Source organism: Mustelus asterias, unplaced genomic scaffold, assembly GCF_964213995.1.
Source record: "Mustelus asterias unplaced genomic scaffold, sMusAst1.hap1.1 HAP1_SCAFFOLD_1370, whole genome shotgun sequence".
Classification (NCBI taxonomy): Eukaryota; Metazoa; Chordata; class Chondrichthyes; order Carcharhiniformes; family Triakidae; genus Mustelus; species Mustelus asterias.
The window spans coordinates 15,104-33,164 of NW_027591315.1; the positions used below are offsets into that span (position 1 = coordinate 15,104).

At 64.5% G+C, this 18,061-nt stretch overlaps 1 protein-coding gene across 1 annotated transcript in view; it reads left to right on the forward strand.

Annotated features, from left to right (window-relative positions):
- LOC144488202 (immunoglobulin superfamily DCC subclass member 3-like) overlaps window positions 1-18,061 on the forward strand; it is a gene marked incomplete at its 5' end in the record, with an annotated part of 40,031 nt that overhangs the window by 12,630 nt on the left and 9,340 nt on the right. The window contains 3 exons of the mRNA XM_078206232.1: window positions 224-361; window positions 10,161-10,319; window positions 15,570-15,738. Of these exons, the coding sequence (XP_078062358.1) occupies window positions 224-361; window positions 10,161-10,319; window positions 15,570-15,738 (466 nt within the window). The remainder of the gene's footprint in view (window positions 1-223; window positions 362-10,160; window positions 10,320-15,569; window positions 15,739-18,061) is intronic.

Here is an 18,061-nt window from a genome sequence, read left to right on the forward strand (position 1 = left end):
CACCCTCAGCAGGACCTGAATCATCGCTCCACCCTCTCCCTCCACCCTCTCCCTCCACCCTCTCCCTCCACCCTCTCCCTCCACCCTCTCCCTCCACCCTCTCCCTCCACCCTCTCCCTCCACCCTCTCCCTCCACCCTCTCGCTCCCAGCCCTAACCCATTCCTCACCATCACAGCTGATCCCAGCACCGTTGTTTCTGACTGATGTTTATTCCTCCCTCAGTCGTGTCGCCCCGCGCCGACCAGGAGCCGGTGATCCTGTCCGGACCCCAGAACCTCACCCTCACCATTCACCAAACAGCCATCCTGGAGTGCATCGCCACAGGAAATCCCAAACCCATTGTATCCTGGAGCCGCCTGGGTGAGTGTGAGAGAGAGAGAGCGCTGACTCTCCGGGATATCTGTCCCACAGGCAGGTAACAGGGCGCACGCTGGGAGGGAGACCAGTGACTGACCCGGATTCCCTATTCGTACCTGTCAGCGATGGATAGATTGACGGAAACCTGCAATAACCCGAGAAAGCTTTAGTGTAACTCCCTCCCCGCGCGTAACTCCCTCCCCGCGCCGCACGTAACTCCCTCCCCGCGCGTAACTCCCTCCCCGCGCCGCACGTAACTCCCTCCCCGTGCGTAACTCCCTCCCCGCGTGTAACTCCCTCCCCGCGCCGCACGTAACTCCCTCCCCGCGCGTAACTCCCTCCCCGCGCCGCACGTAACTCCCTCCCCGTGCGTAACTCCCTCCCCGCGCCGCGGGTAACTCCCTCCCCGTGCGTAACTCCCTCCCCGCGCCGCACGTAACTCCCTCCCCGCGCCACGGGTAACTCCCTCCCCGCGCCACGGGTAACTCCCTCCCCGCGCCACGGGTAACTCCCTCCCCGCGCCGCACGTAACTCCCTCCCCGCGCCGCGCGTAACTCCCTCCCCGCGCCGCGCGTAACTCCCTCCCCGCGCCGCGCGTAACTCCCTCCCCGCGCCGAACGTAACTCCCTCACCGCACCGCGCGTAACTCCCTCCCCGCGCCGCACGTAACTCCCTCCCCGTGCGTAACTCCCTCCCCGCGCCGCACGTAACTCCCTCCCCGCACCGCGGGTAACTCCCTCCCCGCGTGTAACTCCCTCCCCGCGCCGCACGTAACCCCCTCCCCGCACCGCGGGTAACTCCCTCCCTGCGCGTAACTCCCTCCCCGCACCGCGCGTAACTCCCTCCCCGCGCCGCATGTAACTCCCTCCCCGCACCGCGGGTAACTCCCTCCCCGCGCGTAACTCCCTCCCCGCGCGTAACTCCCTCCCCGCGCGTAACTCCCTCCCCGCGCCGCGCGTAACTCCCTCCCCGCACCGCGCGTAACTCCCTCCCCGCGCCGCACGTAACTCCCTCCCCGCGCCGCACGTAACTCCCTCCCCGCGCCGCACGTAACTCCCTCCCCGCGCCGCACGTAACTCCCTCCCCGCGCCGCGCGTAACTCCCTCCCCGCGCCGCACGTAACTCCCTCCCCGCGCCGCACGTAACTCCCTCCCCGCGCCGCACGTAACTCCCTCGCCGCGCCGCACGTAACTCCCTCGCCGCGCCGCACGTAACTCGCTCCCCGCGCGTAACTCCCTCCCCGCGCGTAACTCCCTCCCCGCGCGTAACACCCTCCACGCGCGTAACTCCCTCCCCGCGCGTAACTCCCTCCCCGCGCCGCGTGTCTCTCCCTCCCCGCGCCGCGCGTAACTCCCTCCCCGCGCAGCACGTAACTCCCTCCCCGCGCGTAACTCCCTCCCCGCGCGTAACTCCCTCCCCGTGCCGCGCGTAACTCCCTCCCCGGGCGTAACTCCCTCCCCGTGCCGCGCGTAACTCCCTCCCCGCGCCGCACGTAACTCCCTCGCCGCGCCGCACGTAACTCGCTCCCCGCGCGTAACTCCCTCCCCGCGCCGCGCGTCTCTCCCTCCCCGCGCCGCGCGTAACTCCCTCCCCGCGCCGCACGTAACTCCCTCCCCGCGCGTAACTCCCTCCCCGCGCGTAACTCCCTCCCCGTGCCGCGCGTAACTCCCTCCCCGGGCGTAACTCCCTCCCCGGGCCGCGCGTAACTCCCTCCCCGCGCGTAACTCCCTCCCCGCGCCGCACGTAACTCCCTCCCCGCGCGTAACTCCCTCCCTGCGCCGCGCGTAACTCCCTCCCCGCGCCGCACGTAACTTCCTCCCCGCGCGTAACTCCCTCCCCGCGCCGCGCGTAACTCCCTCCCCGCGCCGCGCGTAACTCCATCCCCGCGCCGCGCGTAACTCCCTCCCCGCGCCGCGCGTAACTCCCTCCCCGCGCCGCGCGTAACTCCCTCCCCGCACCGCGGGTAACTCCCTCCCCGCGCGTAACTCCCTCCCCGCGCCGCACGTAACCCCCTCCCCGCACCGCGGGTAACTCCCTCCCTGCGCGTAACTCCCTCCCCGCACCGCGCGTAACTCCCTCCCCGCGCCGCATGTAACTCCCTCCCCGCACCGCGGGTAACTCCCTCCCCGCGCGTAACTCCCTCCCCGCGCGTAACTCCCTCCCCGCGCCGCGCGTAACTCCCTCCCCGCACCGCGCGTAACTCCCTCCCCGCGCCGCACGTAACTCCCTCCCCGCGCCGCACGTAACTCCCTCCCCGCGCCGCACGTAACTCCCTCCCCGCGCCGCATGTAACTCCCTCCCCGCACCGCGGGTAACTCCCTCCCCGCGCGTAACTCCCTCCCCGCGCGTAACTCCCTCCCCGCGCGTAACTCCCTCCCCGCGCCGCGCGTAACTCCCTCCCCGCACCGCGCGTAACTATCTCTCCCCGCGCCGCACGTAACTCCCTCCCCGCGCCGCACGTAACTCCCTCCCCGCGCCGCACGTAACTCCCTCCCCGCGCCGCGCGTAACTCCCTCCCCGCGCCGCGCGTAACTCCCTCCCCGCGCCGCGCGTAACTCCCTCCCCGCGCCGCACGTAACTCCCTCCCCGCGCCGCACGTAACTCCCTCCCCGCGCCGCGCGTAAATCCCTCCCCACGCCGCGCGTAACTCCCTCCCCGCGCCGCGCGTAACTCCCTCCCCGCGCCGCGCGTAACTCCCTCCCCGCGCCGCGCGTAACTCCCTCCCCGCGCCGCGCGTAACTCCCTCGCCGCGCCGCACGTAACTCCCTCGCCGCGCCGCACGTAACTCCCTCCCCGCGCGTAACTCCCTCCCCGCGCGTCACTCCCTCCACGCGCCGCGCGTCTCTCCCTCCACGCGCCGCGCGTAACTCCCTCCCCGCGCGTCACTCCCTCCACGCGCGTAACTCCCTCCCCGCGCGTCACTCCCTCCACGCGCCGCGCGTCTCTCCCTCCCCGCGCCGCGCGTAACTCCCTCCCCGCGCCGCACGTAACTCCCTCCCCGCGCGTAACTCCCTCCCCGCGCGTAACTCCCTCCCCGCGCCGCGCGTAACTCCCTCCCCGCACCGCGCGTAACTCCCTCCCCGCGCCGCACGTAACTCCCTCCCCGCGCCGCACGTAACTCCCTCCCCGCGCCGCATGTAACTCCCTCCCCGCGCCGCACGTAACTCCCTCCCCGCGCCGCATGTAACTCCCTCCCCGCACCGCGGGTAACTCCCTCCCCGCGCGTAACTCCCTCCCCGCGCGTAACTCCCTCCCCGCGCGTAACTCCCTCCCCGCGCGTAACTCCCTCCCCGCGCCGCGCGTAACTCCCCGCACCGCGCGTAACTCCCTCCCCGCGCCGCACGTAACTCCCTCCCCGCGCCGCACGTAACTCCCTCCCCGCGCCGCACGTAACTCCCTCCCCGCGCCGCGCGTAACTCCCTCCCCGCGCCGCGCGTAACTCCCTCCCCGCGCCGCGCGTAACTCCCTCCCCGCGCCGCGCGTAACTCCCTCCCCGCGCCGCACGTAACTCCCTCCCCGCGCCGCACGTAACTCCCTCCCCGCGCCGCGCGTAACTCCCTCCCCACGCCGCACGTAACTCCCTCCCCGCGCCGCACGTAACTCCCTCCCCACGCCGCACGTAACTCCCTCCCCGCGCCGCGCGTAACTCCCTCCCCGCGCCGCGCGTAACTCCCTCCCCGCGCCGCGCGTAACTCCCTCCCCACGCCGCACGTAACTCCCTCGCCGCGCCGCACGTAACTCCCTCCCCACGCCGCACGTAACTCCCTCCCCGCGCCGCGCGTAACTCCCTCCCCGCGCCGCACGTAACTCCCTCCCCGCGCCGCGCGTAACTCCCTCGCCGCGCCGCACGTAACTCCCTCGCCGCGCCGCATGTAACACCCTCCACGCGCGTAACTCCCTCCCCGCGCGTCTCTCCCTCCCGCGCCGCGCGTAACTCCCTCCCCGCGCCGCACGTAACTCCCTCCCCGCGCGTAACTCCCTCCCCGCGCGTAACTCCCTCCCCGTGCCGCGCGTAACTCCCTCCCCGGGCGTAACTCCCTCCCCGGGCCGCGCGTAACTCCCTCCCCGCGCGTAACTCCCTCCCCGCACGTAACTCCCTCCCCGCGCCGCACGTAACTTCCTCCCCGCGCGTAACTCCCTCCCCGCGCCGCGCGTAACTCCATCCCCGCGCCGCGCGTAACTTCCTCCCCGCACGTAACTCCCTCCCCGCGCCGCACGTAACTCCCTCCCCGCACCGCGCGTAACTCCCTCCCCGCGCCGCACGTAACTCCCTCCCCGCGCCGCACGTAACTCCCTCCCCGCGCCGCACGTAACTCCCTCCCCGCACCGCGCGTAACTCCCTCCCCGCGCCGCGCGTAACTCCCTCCCCGCGCCGCACGTAACTCCCTCCCCGCGCCGCGCGTAACTCCCTCCCCGCGCCGCGCGTAACTCCCTCCCCGCGCCGCACGTAACTCCCTCCCCGCACCGCGCGTAACTCCCTCCCCGCGCCGCACGTAACTCCCTCCCCGCGCCGCACGTAACTCCCTCCCCGCACCGCGCGTAACTCCCTCCCCGCGCCGCGCGTAACTCCCTCCCCGCGCCGCACGTAACTCCCTCGCCGCGCCGCACGTAACTCCCTCCCCGCGCGTAACACCCTCCACGCGCGTAACTCCCTCCCCGCGCCGCGCGTCTCTCCCTCCCCGCGCCGCGCGTCTCTCCCTCCCCGCGCCGCGCGTCTCTCCCTCCCCGCGCCGCGCGTCTCTCCCTCCCCGCGCCGCGCGTCTCTCCCTCCCCGCGCCGCACGTAACTCCCTCCCCGCGCGTAACTCACTCCCCGCGCGTAACTCACTCCCCGCGCCGCGCGTAACTCCCTCCCCGCGCCGCGCGTAACTCCCTCCCCGCGCCGCGCGTAACTCCCTCCCCGCGCCGCGCGTAACTCCATCCCCGCGCCGCACGTAACTCCCTCCCCGCGCGTAACTCCCTCCCCGCGCCGCGCGTAACTCCCTCCCCGCGCCGCGCGTAGCTCCCTCCCCGCGCCGCGCGTAACTCCCTCCCCGCACCGCGGGTAACTCCCTCCCTGCGCGTAACTCCCTCCCCGCACCGCGCGTAACTCCCTCCCCGCGCCGCATGTAACTCCCTCCCCGCACCGCGGGTAACTCCCTCCCCGCGCGTAACTCCCTCCCCGCGCGTAACTCCCTCCCCGCGCGTAACTCCCTCCCCGCGCCGCGCGTAACTCCCTCCCCGCACCGCGCGTAACTCCCTCCCCGCGCCGCACGTAACTCCCTCCCCGCGCCGCACGTAACTCCCTCCCCGCGCCGCACGTAACTCCCTCCCCGCGCCGCACGTAACTCCCTCCCCGCGCCGCATGTAACTCCCTCCCCGCACCGCGGGTAACTCCCTCCCCGCGCGTAACTCCCTCCCCGCGCGTAACTCCCTCCCCGCGCCGCGCGTAACTCCCTCCCCGCACCGTGCGTAACTCCCTCCCCGCGCCGCACGTAACTCCCTCCCCGCGCCGCACGTAACTCCCTCCCCGCGCCGCACGTAACTCCCTCCCCGCGCCGCGCGTAACTCCCTCCCCGCGCCGCGCGTAACTCCCTCCCCGCGCCGCGCGTAACTCCCTCCCCGCGCCGCACGTAACTCCCTCCCCGCGCCGCACGTAACTCCCTCCCCGCGCCGCACGTAACTCCCTCCCCGCGCCGCGCGTAACTCCCTCCCCACGCCGCACGTAACTCCATCCCCGCGCGTAACACCCTCCACGCGCGTAACTCCCTCCCCGCGCGTCACTCCCTCCCCGCGCCGCGCGTCTCTCCCTCCCGCGCCGCGCGTAACTCCCTCCCCGCGCCGCACGTAACTCCCTCGCCGCGCGTAACTCCCTCCCCGCGCGTAACTCCCTCCCCGTGCCGCGCGTAACTCCCTCCCCGGGCGTAACTCCCTCCCCGGGCCGCGCGTAACTCCCTCCCCGCGCGTAACTCCCTCCCCGCACGTAACTCCCTCCCCGCGCCGCACGTAACTTCCTCCCCGCGCGTAACTCCCTCCCCGCGCCGCGCGTAACTCCATCCCCGCGCCGCGCGTAACTCCCTCCCCGCGCCGCGCGTAACCTCCCTCCCCGCGCCGCGCGTAACTCCCTCCCCACGCCGCGCGTAACTCCCTCCCCGCGCGTAACTCCCTCCCCGCGCCGCGCGTAACTCCCTCCCCGCGCCGCGCGTAACTCCCTCCCCGCGCCGCGCGTAACTCCCTCCCCGCGCCGCGCGGAACTCCCTCCCCGCGCCGCGCGGAACTCCCTCCCCGCGCCGCGCGGAACTCCCTCCCCGCGCCGCGCGGAACTCCCTCCCCGCGCCGCGCGTAACTCCCTCCCCGCGCCGCGCGTAACTCCCTCCCCGCGCCGCGCGTAACTCCCTCCCCGCGCCGCGCGTAACTCCCTCCCCGCGCCGCGCGTAACTCCCTCCCCGCGCCGCGCGTAACTCCCTCCCCGCGCCGCGCGTAACTCCCTCCCCGCGCCGCGCGTAACTCCCTCCCCGCGCCGCGCGTAACTCCCTCCCCGCGCCGCGCGTAACTCCCTCCCCGCGCCGCGCGTAACTCCCTCCCCGCGCCGCGCGTAACTCCCTCCCCGCGCCGCGCGTAACTCCCTCCCCGCGCCGCGCGTAACTCCCTCCCCCGCGCCGCGCGTAACTCCCTCCCCGCGCCGCGCGTAACTCCCTCCCCGCGCCGCGCGTAACTCCCTCCCCGTGCGTAACTCCCTCCCCGCGCCGCGCGTAACTCCCTCCCCGTGCGTAACTCCCTCCCCGCGCCGCACGTAACTCCCTCCCCGCACCGCGGGTAACTCCCTCCCCGCGCGTAACTCCCTCCCGCACCGCACGTAACCCCCTCCCCGCACCGCGGGTAACTCCCTCCCTGCGCGTAACCCCCTCCCCGCACCGCGCGTAACTCCCTCCCCGCACCGCGGGTAACTCCCTCCCCGCGCGTAACTCCCTCCCCGCGCCGCGCGTAACTCCCTCCCCGCGCGTAACTCCCTCCCCGCGCCGCGCGTAACTCCCTCCCCGCGCCGCGCGTAACTCCCTCCCCGCGCCGCGCGTAACTCCCTCCCCGCGCCGCGCGTAACTCCCTCCCCGCGCCGCGCGTAACTCCCTCCCCGCGCCGCGCGTAACTCCCTCCCCGCGCCGCGCGTAACTCCCTCCCCGCGCCGCGCGTAACTCCCTCCCCGCGCCGCGCGTAACTCCCTCCCCGCGCCGCGCGTAACTCCCTCCCCGCGCCGCGCGTAACTCCCTCCCCGCGCCGCGCGTAACTCCCTCCCCGCGCCGCGCGTAACTCCCTCCCCGCGCCGCGCGTAACTCCCTCCCCGCGCCGCGCGTAACTCCCTCCCCGCGCGTAACTCCCTCCCCGCGCGTAACTCCCTCCCCGCGCGTAACTCCACGCGCGTAACTCCCTCCCGCGCGTAACTCCCTCCCCGCGCGTAACTCCCTCCCCGCGCCGCGCGTAACTCCCTCCCCGCGCCGCGCGTAACTCCCTCCCCGCGCGTAACTCCCTCCCCGCGCGTAACTCCCTCCCCGCGCGTAACTCCCTCCCCGCGCCGCGCGTAACTCCCTCCCCGCGCGTAACTCCCTCCCCGCGCGTAACTCCCTCCACGCGCGTAACTCCCTCCCCGCGCGTAACTCCCTCCCGCGCCGCGCGTCTCCCCTCCCCGCGGCGCGCGTAACTCCCTCCCCGCGCCGCACGTAACTCCCTCCCCGCGCGTAACTCCCTCCCCGCGCGTAACTCCCTCCCCGTGCCGCGCGTAACTCCCTCCCCGGGCGTAACTCCCTCCCCGGGCGTAACTCCCTCCCCGCGCCGCGCGTAACTCCCTCCCCGCGCGTAACTCCCTCCCCGCGCGTAACTCCCTCCCCGGGCGTAACTCCCTCCCCGCGCCGCACGTAACTTCCTCCCCGCGCGTAACTCCCTCCCCGCGCCGCGCGTAACTCCCTCCCGCGCCGCGCGTAACTCCCTCCACGCGCCGCGCGTAACTCCCTCCCCGCGCCGCGCGTAACTCCCTCCCCGCGCCGCGCGTAACTCCCTCCCCGCGCCGCGCGTAACTCCCTCCCCGCGCCGCGCGTAACTCCCTCCCCGCGCCGCGCGTAACTCCCTCCCCGCGCCGCACGTAACTCCCTCCCCGCGCGTAACTCCCTCCCGTGCCGCACGTAACTCCCTCCCCGCGCCGCGCGTAACTCCCTCCCCGCGCCGCGCGTAACTCCCTCCCCGCGCCGCGCGTAACTCCCTCCCCGCGCCGCGCGTAACTCCCTCCCCGCGCCGCGCGTAACTCCCTCCCCGCGCCGCGCGTAACTCCCTCCCCGCGCCGCGCGTAACTCCCTCCCCGCGCCGCGCGTAACTCCCTCCCCGCGCCGCGCGTAACTCCCTCCCCGCGCCGCGCGTAACTCCCTCCCCGCGCCGCGCGTAACTCCCTCCCCGCGCCGCGCGTAACTCCCTCCCCGCGCCGCACGTAACTCCCTCCCCGCGCGTAACTCCCTCCCCGCGCGTAACTCCCTCCCCGCGTGTAACTCCACGCGCGTAACTCCCTCCCCGCGCGTAACTCCCTCCCCGCGCGTAACTCCCTCCCCGCGCCGCGCGTAACTCCCTCCCCGCGCCGCGCGTAACTCCCTCCCCGCGCGTAACTCCCTCCCCGCGCGTAACTCCCTCCCCGCGCGTAACTCCCTCCACGCGCGTAACTCCCTCCCCGCGCGTAACTCCCTCCCCGCGCCGCGCGTCTCTCCCTCCCCGCGCCGCGCGTAACTCCCTCCCCGCGCCGCACGTAACTCCCTCCCCGCGCGTAACTCCCTCCCCGCGCGTAACTCCCTCCCCGTGCCGCGCGTAACTCCCTCCCCGGGCGTAACTCCCTCCCCGGGCGTAACTCCCTCCCCGCGCCGCGCGTAACTCCCTCCCCGCGCGTAACTCCCTCCCCGCGCCGCACGTAACTTCCTCCCCGCGCCGCGCGTAACTCCCTCCCCGCGCCGCGCGTAACTCCCTCCCCGCGCCGCGCGTAACTCCCTCCCCGCGCCGCGCGTAACTCCCTCCCCGCGCCGCACGTAACTCCCTCCCCGCGCGTAACTCCCTCCCCGTGCCGCACTCTGCCCCACCCTCCCGGGCCGCGCTCTGCCCTCCCTCCCCGCAACGCGGTCTGCCCCCCACCCCTCCCTGCACCATGCTCTGCCACCCCACCTCCCCAGGCCACGCTCTGCCCCTCCCCCCCTCCCGGACCAGGCTCTGCCCCCTCTCCTCACCAGGCCCCTTCCCCTCCCCGGGCTGCGCCCCGTCCCCCCCTGCACCGTGCCCCTTCCCCTCCCCGGCTGCGTCCCGTCCCCCCTGCACCGTGCGCCTCCCCTGCCCGGGCTGCGCCCCGTCCCCCCCTGCACCGTGCCCCTCCCCTGCCCGGGCCGCGCCCCGTCCCCCCCTGCACCGTGCGCCTCCCCCTGCCCGGGCCGCGCCCCGTCCCCCCCTGCACCGTGCCCCTCCCCCTGCCCGGGCTGCGCCCCGTCCCCCCCTGCACCGTGCGCCTCCCCTGCCCGGGCTGCGCCCCGTCTCCCCTCCCCTGCACCGTGTCCCTCCCCCTGCCCGGGCTGCGCCCCGTCCCCCTCCCCTGCACCGTGCCCCTCCCTGCCCGGGCTGCGCCCCGTCCCCCCTGCACCGTGCCCCTCCCCCTGCCCGGGCTGCGCCCCGTCCCCCCCTGCACCGTGCCCCTCCCCCTGCCCGGGCTGCGCCCCGTCCCCCCCTGCACCGTGCCCCTCCCCCTGCCAGCGCCAGTATGGTTCTGGCCCAGTCTGTAACCGCTGTTTCTCTTGTTGCCCGTGCTTTCCCAGACGGACGATCGATCGGAGTGGATGGAATCGAGGTGCTCGGCACTGGGAACCTGATGATCTCCGACGTGACGGTCCATCATTCCGGGATCTATGTGTGCGCCGCCAACAAGCCAGGGACCCGGGTCCGGCGTACAGCCCAGGGGCAGCTGGTGGTGCAAGGTGTGTGCTGCCGGACTGGAGACGTACACTAACCAAAGCCCATTAACAAATTGCATTTGTGTAGTGCCCTTCGTGTAACAGAACCTTCCCAAGTGTTTCACACTGGAGGTCTATAAAACCCTGCGGGGCACCGAGAGGATGAACACACACAGTCTTTTCCCCAGGGAGCGGGAACTGAAAACTCGAGGGCAGTGGGTTAAGGTCAGAGTCACAGAGGTTTACAGCATGGAAACAGGCCCTTCGGCCCAACTTGTCCGTGCCGCCCTTTTTTTAAAAATCCCTAAGCTAGTCCCAATTGCCCGCATTTGGCCCATATCCCTCTATACCCATCTTACCCAAGTAACTGTCTAAATGCTTTTTAAAAGACAAAATTGTACCCACCTCTACTACTGCCTCTGGCAGCTTGTTCCAGACACTCACCACCCTCTGTGTGAAACAATTGCCCCTCTGGACACTTTTGTATCTCTCCCCTCTCTCACCTTAAACCGATGCCCGCTAGTTTTAGACTCCCCTACCTTTGGGAAAAGATATTGACTATCGAGCTGATCTGTGCCCCTCATTATTTTATAGACCTCTATTAGATCACCCCTCAGCCTCCTACGCTCCAGGGAAAAAAGTCCCAGTCTATCCAGCCTCTCCTTATAACTCAAACCATCAAGTTGATGGTTTGAGTTATAAGGAGAGGCTGGTAGCATCCTAGTAAATCTCTTCTGCGCTCTTTCTAGTTTAATAATATCCTTTCTATAATAGGGTGACCAGAACTGTACACAGTAAGTAAGGTGAGAGGGGAAAGATTTAAAAGGAACCTGAGGGGCAACTACTTCACGCAGAGGGTGGTGCGTGTATGGAATGAGCTGCCAGAGGAGTTGAATCATTAGAATCTCTACAGTGCAGGCGGAGGCCGTTCGGTCCATCAAACCTGCACTGACCACAATCCCATCCAGGCCCTATTCCCATAACCCAACGTATTTACCCTGCTAATCCCCCTGACACTAAGGGGCAATTTAGCATAGTCAATCCATTTAACCTGCACATCTTTGGACATGATGTGGAGTTGCCGACGTGGGACTGGGGTGGGCACAGTAAGTAGTCTCACAACACCAGGGTAAAGTCCAACAGGTTTATTTGGTAGCACGAGCTTTTGAAGCGTCGCTCCTTCATCAGGAGAGTCACTCATCTCATGAAGGAGCAGTGCTGCGAAAGCTCGTGCTCCCAAGTAAATCTTTGCTCACTAAGGGGCAATTTAGCATGGCCAATCCACCCAACCCGCACATCTTTGGAGTGTGGGAGGAAACCGGAGCACCCGGAGGAAACCCACGCAGACATGGGGAGAACGTGCAGACTCCGCACAGACAGTGACCCTTGGCCAGGAGTGAACCCGGGTCCCTGGCACTGTGAGGCGGTCGTGCTAACCACTGTGCCACCGAGCCGCTCCATGGTGTTAGAGGCAGGTACAATAGCAACACTTAAAAGACATTTAGACAGGGACATGGATAAGAAAGGATTTTAGAATCATAGAAACCCTACAGTACAGAAAGAGGCCATTCGGCCCATCGAGTCTGCACCGACCACAATCCCACCCAGGCCCTACCCCCATATCCCTACACATTTACCCACTAATCCCTCTAACCTACGCATCTCAGGACACTAAGGGCAATTTTTAGCATGGCCAATCAACCTAACCCGCACATCTTTGGACTGGGATATGGGCCAAACGCGGGCAAGGGGCGACCAGCTGAGAGGTCGGCACGGACAGGTTGTGCCGAAGGGCCTGTTTCCCTGCTGGATTGCTCTGTGTCTCTAAGTGTGTTACAGGATCAGAAATGGTTTATCACTGAGCTTCGTGAGGAGATGTTGGTGACTAAAAGTTTAGTGTTAAGCTTTGTGTAAACGGGGAGAGAGGCTGGGGGACGGGTGAAGGGGGGCATTACCAAGTTTAAAGTCAAGTCTCTGGACTCGATGGAATCTGGGAGGGGGGGGGGGGGGGGGGGGGGAGCAGTCCAGCCATTTACTGACCTCTTTTAATTAAAATAAAGAATAAAAGAAAAAAACCTCCCCAAAGTCTTCTCACAGACAGCTGCCTGGACATCTGGGATAACTTCAGGGGCGCACAAAGGATTCACCAGAGTGTGTGGAAGCAGAGACCCTGAGACAGGTCGCGACCCACTGCCCTCCGCACCCCGAACTTGTTTGACGTGGAAGAATAGGCAGACAAAGCACATTCTCTCCGCGTGGGACAGACAATGGGGAGTGGGGGCTGGGGGAGGGAGAGTTCGGGGAGGAGAGATTTGCCGGCTCCTATTGTCCACTGACTGCCTTTGTCACGCAGGCAGTCTGGACTGACGGCTGAGAGAATTGAAAGAGGCCGCAGCGACCAGAATCGATTGTGAGCAATTGGCTCGATGTAATAAATTAACGCAGCCTGTCCAGCACAGCTGAAAGGGTCTCCGCGATCCCTCGAGACAGGGCTGAAGTTAACACGTTCAAAAGGGGACATGATGGAGCACTTTTTAAGTTTGGGAATCGCATTTGCTGCTGATGCCAGTGTTCGTGGCTGTAATTCTCTCGCTCCCAACCTGCCGACTATAACACATGGTCAGCTCCCTGGCTAATGACCCCCGACTCACCTCCCCTAACACAGCCAGGCAGATGTGGGATTCCAATTCCAGCAACACTGGGGCTGATAACTTGAATTTGACCCTTACCGGAGATGAGGGGTGTGGCTTATGAGGAGAGATTAAACAGATTGGGTCTGTACTCGTTGGAGTTTAGAAGGATGAGGGGTGATCTTATAGAGACATATAAGATAATGAAGGGGCTGGATAGGGTAGAGGTGGAGAGATTCTTTCCACTTAGAAGGGAAACCAGAACTAGAGGGCACAGCCTCAAAATAAGGGGGGGCCGGTTCAGAACAGAGTTGAGGGGGAACTTCTTCTCTCAGAGGGTAGTGAATCTCTGGAATTCTCTGCCCATTGAAGTGGTGGAGGCTTCCTCGTTGAATATGTTTAAATCACGGGTAGATAGTTTTCTGATCGATAAGGGAATTAGGGGATATGGGGATCAGGCGGGTAAGTGGAACTGATTCGCTTCAGATCAGCCATGATCTTGTTGAATGGCGGGGTAGGCTCGAAGGGCCAGATGGCCTACTCCTGCTCCTATTTCTTATGTTCTTAGCGGACTCTGGAAACTCACTCACTTTCAGTTAGAATTCTGGAAACATCTTTCCCCCTATTCTCCAATGACTCGGTGAATGAGTGTTGCCCCCCCCCCCTCACTGGACAAGAAGGGGGGGAAGATATTCGGACTAGGATTATTAGCCTCTAGTACTAGGGTTAGGGGTGACTTATCAGGGTCAGGCTCATAAGATAGAGGAGTAGAATTAGGCCATTCGGCCCACTGTGTCCGCTCCGCCATTCGATCATGGCTGATATGCTCCTCGTCCCCATTTTCCTGCCTTCTCCCCATAACCCTTCGCCCCATTACCAATTAAAAATCTGTCTAACTCCTCCTTAAATGTACTCACTGTCCCAGCACCCACCGCACTTTGGGGTAGCGAATTCCACATATTCACAATCCTTTGGGAGAAGTAGTTTCTCCTCAACTCTGTTTTAAATTTGCTGCTCCTTATCCTAAGACCTCTCGTCCCAGAATGTCCCACAAGAGGAAGCATCCGCTCCACGTCTACTTTATCCCAGACCTTTTATCATCTTGTAAACCTCAATTTGATCTCCCCTCATTCTTCTAAATTCCAGAGAGTGTCGGCCTAAACTGTTCAATCTCCTTCACACGACAAACCCCTCATCTCTGGAATCAACCAGTCAGCAGTTAGGAAGGCAATGTTAGCATTCATGTTGAGAGGGCTAGAATACAAGAGCAGGGATGTATTTCTGAGGCTGTATAAGGCTCTGGTCAGACCCCATTTGGAGCATTGTGAGCAGTTTTGGGCCCCGTATCTAAGGAAGGATGTGCCGGCCTTGGAAAGGGCCCAGAGGAGGTTCACAAGAATGATCCCTGGAATGAAGAGCTTGTCGTATGAGGAACGGTTGAGGACTCTGGGTCTGTACTCGTTGGAGTTTAGAAGGATGAGGGGGATCTTATTGAAACTTACAGGATACTGCGAGGCCTGGATAGAGTGGACGTGGAGAGGATGTTTCCACTAGTAGGAAAAACTAGAACCAGAGGGCACAACCTCAGGCTAAAGGGACGATCCTTTAAAACAGAGATGAGGAGGAATTTCTTCAGCCAGAGAGTGGTGAATGTGTGGAACTCTTTGCCGCAGAATGCTGTGGAGGCCGGGTCATTAAGTGTCTTTAAGACAGAGATGGATAGGTTCTTGATTAATAAGGGGATCAGGGGCTATGGGGAAAAGGCAGGAGAATGGGGATGAGAAAAGAATCAGCCATGATTGAATGGCGGCGCAGACTCGATGGGCCGAGCGGCCTCATTCTGCTCCTATGTCTTATAATGAACCTCCTCTGAGCTGCCTCCACTACATCTTTCCTCAAATAAGGAGACCAAAACTGTCCCCAATACTCCAGGTGCGGCCTCACCAATGCCTCGTATAGTTGCAGGTGTTAGGGTCAGTCTCAGATGCTGGGATTAGGACCCATATTTTGGGGTCAGAGTTCAGGTGTGAGGGTCAGGAGGAGGTGATGGCCCAGTGGTATTATCACCAGACTATTAATCCAGAAACTCAGCTAATGCCCTGGGGGACCCCGGGTTCGAATCCCGCCGCGGCAGATGGTGGAATTTGAATTCAATAAAAAATATCTGGAATTAAGAATCTACTGATGACCCATCGTCGGAAAAACCCATCTGGTTCCCTTTAGGGAAGGAAATCTGCCGTCGTTACCCGGTCTGACCTACATGTGACTCCAGAGCCACAGCAATGTGGTTGACTCTCAACTGGCCTCTGAGCAAGGGCAACTAGGGATGGGCAATAAATGCTGGCCCAGCCAGCGACGCCCATGTCCCACGGATGAATAAAAAAAAGGTTCCACTATGAAGGTCGGGTGTGGGCGTCGGGGTCGGGTGTGGGGGTCAGGGTTTGGGTGTGGGGGTCAGGGTTTGGGTATCGGGGTCAGTGTTTGGGTGTCGGGGTTCAGGGTTTGGGTGTCGGGGTCAGGGTTTGGGTATCGGGGTTAGGGGTCAGGTGTTGGGGTCACACAGTCCTCTTTGCTGTATTTTGTCCCCTGTCCTGCGAGCTCCCCGTGCGATTGACTCTCTCTCTCTCTCTGTCTCTGTCCACAGCTCCACCTGAGTTTGTCCAGTGGCCACAGTCCGTGAGTAAACCGGCAGGAAGTACGGCCGTCTTCACCTGCGTGGCCCAGGGCGTTCCAGAACCACACCTAACCTGGCTGAAAAATGGTAACGTGCTGACAGTGCCCAGCGAAAACATCAAACTGACCCACAGTAACAGGTATGTGAGAGAGAGGGGGGGGCGGGGGGAGAGAGCGAGAGGGAGGGGGGAGCGAGAGAGGGGGGGCGGGGGGGGAGAGAGAGGGGGGGAAGGGGGAGCGAGAGAGGGGGAAGGGGGAGCAAGAGTGAGAGGGAGGGGGGAGCGAGAGAGGGAAGGGGGAGTGAGAGACAGTGTTAGTATTTGTGAGAGAGAGGGGTGAGTGCGTGTGAAGGGTGAGTGTGTGGGGGAATTAGTGTTTGAGGGGTAAGGGGACGTCTATCTGCCTCACTCTCCCCGTCATGGTTCTTATTCACTCTCTTACGCTCTCTGACAGTCTGACAGGAGGTGAGGGTGGGTGAGCAGCCGACACTGGGAGAGAGCTACGCACACACACACACACCATAATAAGACCATAAGGCATAGGAACAGAATGAGGCCACTCGGCCCATTGAGTCTGCTCCGCCATTCAATTATGGCTGATATTTTTCTCATCCCCATTCTCCTGCCTTTTCCCCTGATCCCCTTATTAATCAAGAACCTATCTATCTCTGTCTTAAAGACACTCAATGACCCGGCCTCCACAGCCTTCTGCAGCAAAGAGTTCCACAGATTCACCACTCTCTGGCTGAAGAAATTCCTCCTCATCTCTGTTTTAAAGGATCGTCCCTTTAGCCTGAGGTTGTGCCCTCTGGTTCTAGTTTTTCCTACTAGTGGAAACATCCTCTCCACGTCCACTCTATCCAGGCCTCACAGTATCCTGTAAGTTTCAATAAGGTCCCCCCCCTCATCCTTCTAAACTCCAACGAGTACAGACCCAGAGTCCTCAACCGTTCCTCATACGACAAGCTCTTCATTCCAGGGATCATTCTTGTGAACCTCCTCTGGACCCTTTCCAAGGCCAGCACATCCTTCCTTAGATACGGGGCTCAAAACTGCTCACAATACTCCAAATGGGGCCTGATACAGCCTCAGAAGTACATCCCAGCTCTTGTATTCTAGCCCTCTCGACATGAATGCTAACTTTGTATTTGCCTTCCTAACTGCCGACTGAACCTGCACGTTAACCTTAAGAGAATCTTGAACAATGACTCCCAAGTCCCTTTGTGTTTCTGATTTCCTAAGCATTTCCCCATTTAGAAAATAGTCTCTGCCTCCATTCCTCCTTCCAAAGTGCAGAACCTCACACTTTTCCACATTGTATTCCATCTGCCACTTCTTTGCCCACTCTCCGAACCTGTCCAAGTCCTTCTGCAGCCCCCCTGCTTCCTCAATACTACCTGTCCCTCTACATATCTTTGTATCATCTGCAAACTTAGCAACAGTGCCTTCAGTTCCTTCCTCCAAATCGTTAATGTATATTGTGAAAAGTTGTGGTCCCAGCACCGACCCCTGAGACACACCACTAGTCACCGGCTGCCATCCTGAGAAAGACCCCTTTATCCCCACTCTCTGCCTTCTGCCAGTCAGCCAATCCTCTATCCATGCCACACACACACACGCACACTCACTCACCCTTTCACACTCCAATGGTCATCTTTAATACTCCTTTTAAATTATCAGTTTATTGTTTGACATTTTTTGCTCGGTGAGTTCTTTCTTTTCATCCCCCTTTTTTAAATTCATGTTTGGTATGCGGTTCCTGTGGGGCTCAGTACCCTGAGCTGGGTACATGGTGTTTGGGGGTGCGCGGTGTTTGGGGGCGCGTGGTGTTTGGGGGCGCATGGTGTTTGGGGGCGCGTGGTGTTTGGGGGTACATGGTTCCCGGGGTCTCAGTAGGCGGTGCTGGGTTTTTGGGGGTACGCGGTTCCCGGGGTCTCAGTAGGCGGTGCTGGGTTTTTGGGGGTACGCGGTTCCCGGGGTCTCAGTACCCTGAGCTGGGTACATGGTGTTTGGGGGTGCGCAGTGTTTGGGGATACGCGGTTCCCGGGGTCTCAGTAGGCGGTGCTGGGTTTGTGGGGATACCCGGTTCCCGGGGTCTCAGTACCCTGGGCTGGGTTTTTGGGGGTACGCGGTTCCTGGGGTCTCAGTACCCTGTGCTGGGCTTTTGGGGGTGCGCGGTGTTCCCGGGGTCTCAGTACCCTGGGCTGGGTTTTTGGGGGTACGCGGTTCCCGGGGTCTCAGTACCCTGGGCTGGGCGGTGCTGGGTTTTGGGGGTGCGCGGTTCCCAGGGTCTCAGTACCCGGTGCTGGGCGGTGCTGGGTTTTGGGGGTGCGCGGTTCCCGGGGTCTCAGTACCCTGGGCTGGGCGGTGCTGGGTTTTGGGGGTGCGCGGTTCCCGGGGTCTCAGTACCCTGGGCTGGGTGGTGCTGGGTTTTGGGGGTGCGCGGTTCCCGGGGTCTCAGTAC